General features: G+C 50.5%; 1 protein-coding gene across 3 annotated transcripts; it reads right to left on the bottom strand.

The window, feature by feature from the left end:
- Positions 1 to 516: 516 nt before the first annotated feature.
- Positions 517 to 11,895, bottom strand: akap1b (A kinase (PRKA) anchor protein 1b). Of its 3 annotated transcripts, none has more exons than XM_049001558.1 (11): positions 11,656 to 11,895; positions 5,493 to 7,066; positions 4,400 to 4,536; positions 3,802 to 3,928; positions 3,578 to 3,705; positions 3,314 to 3,491; positions 2,423 to 2,573; positions 2,005 to 2,072; positions 1,793 to 1,866; positions 1,490 to 1,555; positions 517 to 1,242 (listed from the first exon to the last, which is right to left on the bottom strand). In XM_049001558.1, exons 2-11 carry the CDS (start codon positions 7,039 to 7,041, stop codon positions 1,180 to 1,182), a joined length of 2,541 nt encoding a protein of 846 aa, XP_048857515.1. In that variant the 5' UTR covers positions 7,042 to 7,066; positions 11,656 to 11,895; the 3' UTR covers positions 517 to 1,179. The 3 variants fall into 3 exon arrangements, with proteins under 3 accessions (XP_048857515.1, XP_048857516.1, XP_048857517.1); XM_049001559.1 differs by lacking the exon at positions 11,656 to 11,895 and adding an exon at positions 11,336 to 11,510; XM_049001560.1 differs by lacking the exon at positions 11,656 to 11,895 and adding an exon at positions 10,635 to 10,740.
- Positions 11,896 to 12,576: the final 681 nt, after the last annotated feature.

Raw genomic sequence — 12,576 nt, 5'->3', positions numbered from 1 at the left:
CGTGAGGCAGAATGGCGATGCAGTAGTGGGCGTGTGAACACAGTCTTTGACATCAGGCCAGTCTCAGAGGAAAAGCATTCACAAGGAAAACATCGCCAGGTGGGGGTAGGGGGGTAGGTCTGAGGGCTTTTCAACTGAACCCGGAACCACAAAAATCAGACTCAATCCCTTTTAAGGCCACAATGTCCAACAGGAGACCGGCAGCAAGATGGAACCCCCCCCCTCCTTCCCCAGTGCTGAGAGGAAACTAGAGCTCCAGTCATCCTCTTGATGGGAGGGGGGGCAGGGGTGCACACCCCACAGACGAGTGGGGGTCTGAACAAACATTGGGAGGGGGAACACAAACAAAAACGACACACGACCCCGGATTTGTCACAGACGGATCTGAGATGCAGAGGTGAGAGTCTGTCAGTTACAAAGGTCCCCGTAAAGACGTCAGCGGCATCCGGGCACAACCCAAAACGCCCGGGGTAACCATAGCGACAAAAATGAAAGGGGGAGGAGAAAAAAATCATCTGGATTTGCATCAGACTTTTATAGGGGGGAAAAAAAAACCTGTATGGCATGAACTATACAAATTTATACAATTAATTACCATTGTAAGTACTGTACTAAATTCTTCATATACAGTATTGTGATTTTTCACTATACATCCACATTATGATATTCCACAGTCCAGTCTATACAGAAAGCCTGAGTGAAAAAATTCAGGCAGGACGGAGTTCATGAGCCTTTATTACTGGGTAGGTTTATTATTCCCCATTAACAAGAACTAGAAGCATAAGTGCTTTGTTTTTAAGGAGATTTTTTTTTTTTTTTTACAAATTTTATTTTTTGATATCGGGATAAGGAGGGAGTCGGCCTGTGGTGAGGCGGCATTTCCACCCGGGGATGGGGGCAACAGTGGTTAAAAAAAAAAAAAAAGGAGGGGGGGAGGGGAGAAAAACAACACCCCCACTTCACCAAATTTAAGGCAAAAAAAAAAAAAAGACTCCAGAGAGTGAATCCAGTAGCGCAGAACTGCAGGACCTACCAGCAGATCAGTTGGGCCGAACTCCAGTGTACTGCATTAACAAAAAAAAAAAACAGGGGAAAATGTGGGGTGGTGGGGGTAAAGAGGAGTGTGGAGATTATGGTCTTTGGGATGTAGTGGCTGGGGGGGGGTGGGGGGGGGCAGGATCAGAAGCCGTCCAGCCAAGTGCCAAGTCCTCGTTCTATGAGTGTACGGTTCACTGACACCAGCTGAAAGAAGAGAAACAGACCATGACTGGAGAACACGTCTTCCCATTGTGACATCAGCAGCTCTCTAAACACACCATAAACATCCCCGTCATCCTGCCCTCGCTGTACCCAAGGCTCCTAAGGAGCTCCTCAGTCTTTATCAAGCGCACAGAACAGTGAGGTGAGGTGCACGAGCCAAAAGCATCATTAGCAAAGAGCCTGTCTCTATACAGGCAGGGCCTACAGACCACAGGAACGACAACCTCACCTCATCTCCGACCATGTTCCACATCTGAATTAAAGGCAGGCCGGTGGTGCTGTCGTAGCTTGTTACCTACAGGGGTAGAGGATGGTGGAAAAAGTCAAAAGGTACCACCAGCAACTTTCAGTTCCACCAAAATAAGCGCCTCTCCTATCTGCTTTGCATGTGTCTGATCTACAGATGCTTCCAGTTCCGTCGGTCAATTTGTTTCTTTGATATAAACTAAGGTTTCCCGACTTATGTAAATCCTTCTGGCAGACCCACACCAAAGCAGTGACACGAGCTCTATTAAACATCGTACTGGCTTACCTGTGCCAGTAACGCTACACCCCTGGTGATCTCCTCCAATGCTGTGCTGGCCTCTGCTGAAAATCGATCCGCTCCTAGGAAAGATAGGGAGATGCATATTTAGGCAGGCGATCACGGGGACAACCTCCGTGATACTGGCTGTCCGCCTTCCAACGGCAAGGGACCCCCCCTGCACGCGCCCAACATGACCGACGACAGGTGATGATGCGTACCTGGGAGGGGCGCCAGGTTGTCCAATAAAACTTCGGTCCCTTGGAACGGTAATGTTACAAAGTCCGATCTGTAACGGTAATGAAATCCAACAGTCATCAGAAAACTTTCCATCAGCCATTAATAAATATGTTACCGTTACACAGCCATAGTTACTACTTCAGCATCCTGCTTCACAGGGTCCTGACAAAACAGAAGCCCTGTCTATGTGCTTGTAAAACATCACACCTAAAGATAAATAAACGGATGTTTATTCCTTAATTATCTCCCTGGGATTAATAAACAGCAGAAGCTTCTGAGCCCGTCAAACTACTAATAGCACAATTACAAGGTTAATAAGCATAAATCATATAAAACAGTTACCCAGAACAGAGTAAAAATGAATGATACTTATAATGTATGAGTGTAAACACAGCTCACCTTATCTGCCGAAGGGTGTCAACCTTGACCCGGTCATAGCCTCCATAGTCGACGTATCGGATCTCCACTTCGTTGGAGTCCTTGCAGTAGGCGATGACTTGTGCTCTCCACCACGCTCCTTCCCCAGCGGGAGCGGCGCATATGACACCCACTATAGGACGGCCAGGAAACGTGTAAGTATTGGGGGGGGGGGGTGGGGGGGGGGGTGGTGGTGGCTGGCTAAGAAGCTCGGAAACTGGGGGAATGTGGCCCCGGGGCCTCGAATCGTAGGCGGCCCAAATTTTTTTTTTTATAGCAAAATTTTATGCTGTAGGTAAGGCCTCGCCATTGACTTCAGCCCACCTCTATCCATTAAATGCAGCTCTCTGTGTGGTGGAGGGAAGCCAAGGGGGCAGGTAACAATATATCACACAATGATAAATATGCAATATAAAATTTATATTGTGATATATTGTGGATGTAAACTGTGAAATGGCTCAAATTATCACGATGCGTAATCTCTTCATTTTTTTTCTAGGTGTAATTTAGAAGTTCAGACACCGATATTTGGCCTCTCCCCCTATCTGCATATCCAACCTGCAGAGGTAACACTACAGAATGGCGAAATGACTATTGAGAAAATGTCAAAAGTTAATACATTTTCATTACTACTTTAAAAAATTACATATTTTATTCCAAGCTTCACAAATGCTTGTAAATGTAGTTGGTTTAGAAAAAAAAAAAGTTTTAATTTAACAAAAGGAGGATTTAAGTCGATAAAGAACGGGAATTTTTTTGGCAATAAAATTTTCTTGATTCGATTTTTTTCCCCCAAAAATATCACGGGAAAATCTAATCGTGAACCCAATATCGTGTATCGGGTTTGTTACATGGCTAGAGATGGGGATTTACCTTCTACCGGGGATGGGAGAGTGGGGGTGCCGGGTTGCGAGTAGCATAGGAACATCTGCTGGTCGAGGCTCCGCAGGGCGTGGTACGTGGGGTGCGTGTGCTGCTGCACGAAGATGTGGCCCGCCGACACGATGTTGACGACGATGACCTCCACCGTCACCCCGTTAGGAAGCATGAGCTGAGAGGGAGAGCCGCAACCATCACATACCGGGGTGGGGCGCACACATGGGGCTGCCGGCGGCTCGCGGTTCCACGTACGCTTACCCAGGACGTCATGGGCAACGAGGGCAAGCCGAGAGGCAGCGGGGGAGGGGCGTACAGGTTGGTCAGGTCCAGGTCTTTGAACTTCTTGCCAATCAGTGTGAGGGCTTTGTCCACCTGCTGCTGCGTGCCTGGGGGGCCCACGCATGGCGACCTTGAGCAGTCTGCTACCTCACCAACCGCCCACTGCTAGACGTTTTTCACTTCCAAAGTAAACAGGGACTCACCCTCTATGTGGCAGATCTGAAAATCCTGAGTGTAAGGCAATGTGGAAATGTAGATCTTTGCGCCGGAGGTCTGCTTCAGGAAGCTCACGTATCTCCCCTGCTTTCCGATTAATCGGCCAACAAGGTGCTACAAAAAGCAAAAAGCAGGTGAGGCAGGCTGGTATCTAGCTAGCTATCTGAAAGGTTAATGCCACGTCAGTGTTGATGGCTGTCTCATGGAAGGAACTAGGATAATTCATATGACCAACAGAAACAAGATAAAATTAAATTATACGCAAAAATGGGCAAATGGTGATGTCTGGTAAAATTTGATTAAAAAGATAAAATAATGCATTTAAAAAATTGCACAAGCTTAATACAAGGCATGAATGAAATGCATTTGTGAGGAAAATTAAGCAAGAACCCTAATTGGTGACCCGTTACTAAAAAGCACCTTAAAATAACAGTCATCTGAAGCTCTGATAAGCAGAACAGTCTAATAAAAAGTACACTACCATCAGAGGGGAAAAAACAACAGAAAATATTCAGGCAGGTTTCAGAAAGATTAGCCATTAAACTGAAGTGTGATTGGACAGTGTATACGGTCACATGGACTCACCTTCGGCACCTCGATCTCCCAGATGATGAGCTCTGTGGTCTGCGAGTGGGGGGGCTGGCTCCCTGAACCACGGTGCCCGTCTGCCAACCCCAGCGTACAGCCACTGTCCACCGAGTCCATACTGTTCACGTCTGAACCTGGGCAGGGGTGGGGGCACACACATTAGCTACACTCGGAGTGTGGTCACGCCCCTCCGAGCAGGACGTGCTCGGAAGATTTTTGAGGCGGCCGCAGGGAGACCACATGACATCCAGGAAGGTCAGAGGTCAGTCTCTCATCTTCCTGCACCGTACCAGCCTAACAGCCTCATGCGGCTCGGGAATAATGGCCCAATGTGAAAGGAGCGATCATCCTCCATACCTGGCCTGCCTGATTTAGCCCCCCCCCCCCCCACAGGGAGACAGTTCAATGATTACCAGACCATTACCGGCCACATCCTGGGCCCACACATGCCCTGAATGGTGACAAGCTCCTTTTCAGGTTCAAACTCAGCATACTTTAAGCTTGGACAGGCAAACCTGTAGCGGTCTCCCACTGCCTGATTGGCTGAGTCAATGAAGCCTGACATAAATTGACCAATGGATCCCTGACCCCGACATTTGGCCTCTTCTGGCACACACCACACCCCCCCACCCACCCAGAAAACTCTGCAAACTTCCTGTAATCCGACAGCTCCAAAGCCAGACCCTCCAGGCAAAAGCCAAGACAGAAGTCTAAACAGAAGATAAACAGAAGTCTGCAGACTTGGGTGGTTAGATATTTAGCGAAGGCCTAACAGCACGCATGGTTTTTTGCACTGGTAGCCCCAGGGTAGGCGATTTACGCACATAAGAGGTGCACTGAGCAACAGGAGGAATGACGCCTCAACGCACAAGGGGCAGATTTGCCCCACGCCGTCAATCACTTCCTGGTTTAACCCACGGGAAAGCCACACAACACAAGGCGTAACGGCACGCCGATCCCACGGGCTTTTCCCACATGCGCTGAATTGCGACGTTTCCCCTCCACAGATCTCGAAAACAAGGCAGACAGACCGGCCTACCTGTTAGTTTAACACATATCATGAAGAAGTATTCCAAAGCAAGTAACTCACCACCCGATTGGTCCGCCTCTGTCTCGATCACATGACTCCCATTCCGCAGGACGGTATCATTCAGGCTCTTCTCCTCATGCACAAAGGGATGAGGGGCCACCCTTTCTGGGACCCACCCACATGCACCTGAAAGATGCCTCGGGTCCTCCTTTCTGTTGGGACCCGCACAGACGGACCCCGCACCGTGCAAGACGTCCTCGCCGCCTATGCCGTCTTCCGACTGGCAGGTGCTGCAACCGGAATCCTCCGCCAGGGCGATGGCCTCCTCCGCCTGGAGCTTGGCTAGGCTGGGGGGCGTAGCCTCTTGAATTTGGGCGGGACAGATGCTTTCTGGTCCGTTTTCCGCTCTCATCCAGATATGGTCATTCTCAGGCGTCTGCCACGCTAGGCAGCCGTTCACCTCCGTGGCAGCGGCGGCGGTGCCGCCCTCCTCCTGTGGCAGCAGCCCTGCCAGGGCGCCCTCGCCAGTTACCACCTCCGCGCGGCTTGCGGCAGAGCGCTCCCCTAGAGATGGGTGGAGAGTCTCGACGGGTGTCAAGGCGGCGTCCCTCATGGCCTCCTGAGCCATGAACGGGCGGCCGTTGGTCACTGGGGTGCTGTTGCTGGGCTCCAACGGCCCACCAGAAGCCTCATCCCGTTCTCCCTCTGCGAGCACCTCTCGGGCGGCTGCAGAGATGACGCCGGTGACCAGGCCCGCTGCCAGGCTCTCGATATCTTCAGCGTGTAGCCCGTTCTCCTGAGGCTCCTCGGCGCCCGGCGCAGAGAGGGAGGGTGGTTGGGCGTGCCAGGGGGGGGGACTTAGGGCCTCTGCAACGGGCTCAGAGCAGAGCACGTCCTGCCGGCTCGACCCGCAGGCCTGCTCTTCGGCCACGGGCAAGTCCTCTTTGACCGCGTCCGGCTGTATGCTCTCCACAAAAGGCACTGTGGTTTTGTCATCTGCCACCTCACCCTCTGGTTCCGGTCGCACCAAGTTGGGCAGCTCTGCTGCCACCGCCCCTTCCGCTGTGCCGGGAACAGGCTTCCCACAGGGAGCTGGGCTGCTTGTCTGGACGCTCGCTGCGTCCTCCTCTGGTCCCTTGGATCCCCGGGTCTCTTCCTCTGCCTTCGGCGGAAGCGCGGCTACGGCCGTCACCATCACGGCAACCACGCTGCCGTTTTCCCGGTCAGTCGCATCGTCGAGCTGCGGGCTGGCTGCAGCAGCGCAACTGTCCGCAGCCTCCGTAGACTGAGCTGGGCTGGGCGGCTTAGCCGCCGCCGGCACATGTACCTGCGCCAACACCTGTTGCTCCGCCGGTTTCTCCCCCTTAACTTTCTGTCCGTCTCTGTCAGACCTGCAGGGGGCACCAGCTACGGCTGTGGAGCAATGCTTTTCCATCAGGCCGTTACTGCCTTCGCTGGGGGAGACGTGTAGGTCCACAGTCATCCCCTCTGCGCCCTCATGACCAGCAAGTCGGCCTTTCTTTCGGGAAGTGTACCACCACCATCCTCCTAAGAGTGCCAGCACACCGGGCACGGTGTACGGGACTAAGGAGCGAAACCTGAATGGCATCTCCTCTGCACCCTAACAGCTACACCTAGGAAAGACAAAAAAAAGAAGAAGGTCAGGGAAACAAAGCAACCACCCTCCAAACTCGCACATCCCCAAAAGCCGCCACTCAGGACAGTCACGTCAGCTCCTATGCCCGGAAAGCACAGAAGAACAGAGGCTTTACGGAAATCCAAATAGCACACCCAGTCCCACGGCAGAACATCAGGCTTTCCGGGCTCACAACACATGGCGGGACAGAGTGCAATCGGGAACAAGAATACTACCAAAATACTGCGCGGCAGCCCGTGGAGCAGCGATCGCGTTTTTCAACGCGCCGTGTACAGCTCGGCCTCAAAGACACAGGCGGATCTGTGGTTTACAGAATTTCCCCGACACCCAGCACAACTAAAGATTGTCCTCATCTGCTGTGTCTAAAAAAATAATAAAATGCATCCGAAAAATTTGCGCGCGCACACACACACACACACACACACACACACACACACACACACACAAATGTGTATCTACCACGGTTCAGAAAAACAAAAGTTTGCCAATCCACAGAGCATGCTTGCCATGCTGTAACGATAATTGCGATGCGGGCACAATAATTACTTCTTAAAGGGCCAGCATCCTAACAGAACAACATGTTCCTCAGCTTGAAAACTAAATCCAAAATGAGGGGTCGAGCTCTACAGAATCCGGGGCAGGGGACAGGCACACAGATCCCAAGGCAGGAAAAAGGTAAACATTCATCCAAAAGCCCCTGTCAGGCTGGCTGCAAAAGTCCAAGAGTAATATTTAACTCAAAGGGCTTCCTGACATGCATGCAGGCTGGGCGGGAACTGCAGGTCGCTCCAAGTTTATAAAAGGAAGAACAGACATGCCTTTCCTTAACAGAAACAGGGAGGCCAGCCCCCAACAGGGAGCAATGCATCATGGGTGACACCCGGGCCTGCTACAAAGTGGGGAGGGAGGGGGGGGCTCAGCTGCCTTCGCCCTTCAAGACCAGCGATCATTTCTGGGCAGGCCCGGAAATGAGGCAACCACGTGGACTTAGCCCCCCCCCTGCAGTTACGGTGCAGCTACGTTCTCCTGATGGGCATTCGCTGCAGTTGCGGTGCTGCTGCATGCTGAGGTAAGCTGAACAGAGGTACAGTCATCCACGAAATACAGAATTACATTCTACCAGAGCAGGACTTAAGCAAAACTGCTGCCATACGATATTAACATACGATAGACTGTAGTGTTGTTGAGGAGATGCTGGCAAAAACACCTGCTTGTTAATTAAATGGTAGGAGGGTCATAACATGCAATGAACATTTTTCAAAGTCATCAAATCATTAATTCTTCTGCCTCTGCAAGAGCTTATATAACAAGCCTACCATCAAAGTAGGACATGAACCATATTAATGAGGAACAGATGTACCCTTAATACAAACATTTAAGGTGAATAACGAGTAGAAGTGAACTGTACAAATCTGTAAAAAGAAAAAAAAAGGAATTCAACTTAGTATTCCGAATTATCAAACTTTATTAAGTTAAAGGGTTATCAGTATCAATAAAATTTACATTCAGTGGAAAGATACCCTGAATGCAAACTTAGGTTTACTCTCAATTAAATTAACATGTTTGTCCCTGTTGCCCATCACTGATTTCAACAGACATGGAGACCAACATACTGGAAAGAGTGTACCAATGAGCCAACCCCCCCCACCCAGCCCCAAGAGCATGACTTAACCCAGTTTCAAGAATTCTCTAACGCCACAGATGACACCGAACGCTTCATAAGAATCTTCAGACAGAATGTAAGGGCTTGTAATACAGCTACTGGTAAGCACCACACACACACACACACGAGGGAGAGAGGGCAGATACACATACAGCACTGCACAAACCCCACACTGAATGACACCAGATTAACGGCAATCTGCCGACGTCGTGAAACACACCGCCCCGTGCGACCGTGTGCCTTAACAACGTTCTGTCACCAACTGTCTCCATAAGATAACAAGAAATGTCAGGCAATCCCTGTAAACCCCCCTCCCCTAGCTGATGTCATGTGGCAGAGATTCCTGAGCTAGGAATGGTGTATCCCCCCCTATCCCAAGGTGACAGGGACCCCTTCTGATAGGACAAAGGACACAGAGCACAGCACAAAACTATAAAATACTTTCAAGTTGGGCCAAATAGGTGTTTGGCCAACCCCCCCCCCAATTCAATGAATATAAAAATGCCACTTTAGAATATTTAATCCAGTACTTTGGAAAATACACTCAAAATATTTATTGAGCTACGAGTCTTTAGGTAAGTGTGACTTTGAAAGGGCACATGACCGAGTGATGAGGACACAGGACAGCCAATCAGGACACACAGGAGGCAGAGTAAGCCCTCCTCTAAGCAGGACTTCAGCCAACAGCAAACTACACCGCCAGCAGCTAGTGCGCAAGCTTAATGGTAAATATATTTTACAAACTACTTACAGGTGGACAGGCATGTATATAAACTTGCAAATCAATTTTGGCTTAAGGGCCAAAATCTACATATCTTTTAGGAAAGGTGACACAGGACCAACTGAGCTACTTTCCATTATTTAACACCTGCTTTAAATTCAGGTGTGAAACTACATGAAACAGGACCCCTGGTACGTAATCTCTGATGCTATATCATCAAGTCCATAGGCACACATCTCTCACGTCTCCAAAAAAAAAACAGCAGCCTCGCATCCTTTGGAAACCTTAAAAGACAGAGATTGAGATCTCGGCTTAAGATAAAAAATAACATTTCTTCAGTTAATCAGAACAGTACCTTCGCAAAAAAGCGTGCGCCACGCCTCTTACAGCCTTCCCTACATTAGCGGGCATGAAATCAGATTGAAAAATGAATATTTCACGCGCGGCAAATGCGAGCCAGAATAAGGAGCACAACGTGTAGCAGCGGCTAAACATCACGTGACATGCCGAGGCGATTCTGATTGGCGGAGCAGGGGGTGCGGGTCAAACGCTAAAGCGTGCACGAAGCTCAATGCGTCCCGTTACCAAACTACAAACTGAATCGCATCCCAGAAAAATGAGCAGCGCCCCGGTGTGCGCTTCACCTGGCCCGCGGTAGTATGCAACGTCTCCGTCACGGCAGGCTGATAGTAAAAATGACCCGCCGACACTCGGCTCCTGCAATTAATGGGCCGGCCGCATTAAAAGTGACGAAACGCCCTGGGAAGGGAAGGGGAGGGGGGGCTCTCCAACAATAAGTGGAGAGTTGGGGGGGGGGGGGGGTTAATCTGGTGTGTCCCCCAAATCGCGAAAGGCATCCACTCTCGGAAGGAGGTGGAGTAACGGGTGGAAAGAGTCGGATCGAGCCGCGTCGCCGTACGACCTTGGAGCCCGATAAGGGAAAGGGTCAAACTCCGTACCTGCCCGATATGCCACCAGGACCTGTAAAGCGCAAAAGGTGGCGCATCGCAGCTGCTTCGGCACCGTCTAACACACCGAAGTGGTGCCCCTTCCCCAATCTTCCGTGCTAATGCGCCGGTGCGCGGCGGCAGTCACATTAAGTATACATGCATAATGGGGGAGGTACGCCGGACATGCCCGCCGAGACGAACTGCTGCTTACGGTTCGGACAACGAAGCACGCCCCGGTGCGTGGGAAAGCAGAGACCCTTGCGCCTCCTCCAACCGGAGCGACGAGACCCGAACGAAGCGTGTATAACCCCCGCCGACCCTCGGCGTCTGAGCGGCCAGCCCCCCGAAATCCCATAATGCTCAGCCCCGTGTTAGCGGCCCGGTGTGTCTGCATGTCCCGGCGGCCGATGCGATTCGCATCGCCTACGAAGGACACGCTTTTTGGACCAACACGGTGAAGCCTGCGGCCGCCAGAGCGCCTTTAACCTCCGTAGCCGTATTACAGCAGCGCGCTAGGCCGCGGCGCAAGGCGACCAGTTGAACTGAGAAATGAAAATACCCGACGGGCCGAGAAGCCGGCGAAGGTTTACTGTGCTGGGAGCCTGCAGTATCGGCGGGACGACAGGCAGCGACAGCGGCAGCTGCTCCAATCTTGCTCACGGTCGCACCTTCGCGGTCCACCCCGGGTCGCACTCCAAAGAAAGTGACAATTCATCCACGTCGCTTGCGGCGTGCAACCGCAACACGCACACACCAGTGAAACGTGCACCTACATATTCCCCGTGATCGATAAGCGGCGATGACCGCCATCTGACACAGTTAAGAGACCACACATTAGTATTAGCCTTAAATAAATTAGGAAATCACGTACATGTCGAGAGGTCCGCATCCCCATGCCGGCCTGGGACTTACCTGAGGTATCGAGTTAAATAATGGAAGCCAAATGGATACCAAGCTAACAAGCCGCCCTGATCTCCCAAGACATTTATTTTCTTTTAAAAGTCTTCGGCTCGCTTTGCCGCGGTGCCCGGCGACCGCACGCGCCGCCGCGGACGTAGATTCAGTCGCGCGAGGAAATCCTTCCCATGATGTGTTCCATGAAGGAACATTAGCCTCCGCCTGCACCATTCACCACTATGCAACTCGTCCCAGCAATTAAAATAGCCCGGCATCGGGGTTCGCTATGCGTGAAACATCGACTATGGGAGAATAAACAAACAAAGCACACTTACTGTTGTGAATTGTATTCCGCACCGCCACCGTGAATAGGTGCACGTTAATCTACGTTTTCTGGGCCCCAGCTCAATCCTTAGACGTCCCCTCTCTTCTATGCACGGTTCTCCTCCCCACGTGTTGACCGTCCGAACACTAGACTCTAAAAACAGACCAACAGCTGATCAAACATCGCGATAATTGAAGGACGGGACGAGGCTCGCCTCCTCTCGCGTAGACAGTCACGAGCGCAGTTGCAGCGCAACCTTTTGCTCGGCCAGCGACGCCACCACGAGAAACCGGGGAGCACGTGGCCATTTTGGCTCAACCTCTATCCAAAGTCAGGTGTCTTTTGAAGCACGATGGGCACGATTACAACTATACGGTTACTTTTGAAAGGGTTTCGGTCACAGCTGAAATGTTTTATTTCCCCCACTATTTGTGCAGGGTCTATTAATGACAGCAGCACACAGTTAAACTGTTTATTGGGATGTCCTTAAATAAGTGATATATTCAGTGTGAATAAATACGTGGAGATGGTAAAGCTGATATCCAAGTGTCATATGCAAAATAAAAAGGTTAATAAAGCAAGGTCAACTTTAGCAGAAAATCATGTGATAAATGCAAATCCACAAATTACTTTTAGAAGTATGTGCATATAGCGGCTGAATGAAGAGCACGAAAACAGCGCGATGTGACAGGATAAATTTACATTTTACTTCCAAAAAAATACATACTGTACATCGAGGGATGCAAATGACAAAATCATTAGGTGGGACTTTTTTTAAAGCAATTTTCACAATATTTAAAGAGTATATCATTCAGGTTTGACAGCAGTTCCCCATTGAGCATGGCTATGCCCCTAAGCATTAAACGAGATTCAGGTGAATTCAAATGAGAACATTAAACGGATCATACACAGTGTGAGTTTAACACAGCAA

This window comes from Brienomyrus brachyistius, unplaced genomic scaffold, assembly GCF_023856365.1.
Source record: "Brienomyrus brachyistius isolate T26 unplaced genomic scaffold, BBRACH_0.4 scaffold59, whole genome shotgun sequence".
NCBI lineage: Eukaryota > Metazoa > Chordata > Actinopteri > Osteoglossiformes > Mormyridae > Brienomyrus > Brienomyrus brachyistius.
Note: the sequence above shows the minus strand (reverse complement) of the source record. Positions and strands in the feature narration are given on the sequence as shown.

Bases quoted from the DNA above. Each gene is read 5' to 3' on its own strand.
- akap1b (XM_049001558.1), bottom strand. From the start codon at position 7,041: ATGCCATTCAGGTTTCGCTCCTTAGTCCCGTACACCGTGCCCGGTGTG. The intron at 3,492-3,577 runs GTAAGCGTACGT...TCTCCCTCTCAG, and splicing joins CGTTGCCCATGACGTCCTGG to CTCATGCTTCCTAACGGGGT. The intron at 1,556-1,792 runs GTAAGCCAGTAC...CTACCCCTGTAG, and splicing joins GTGTAGCGTTACTGGCACAG to GTAACAAGCTACGACAGCAC.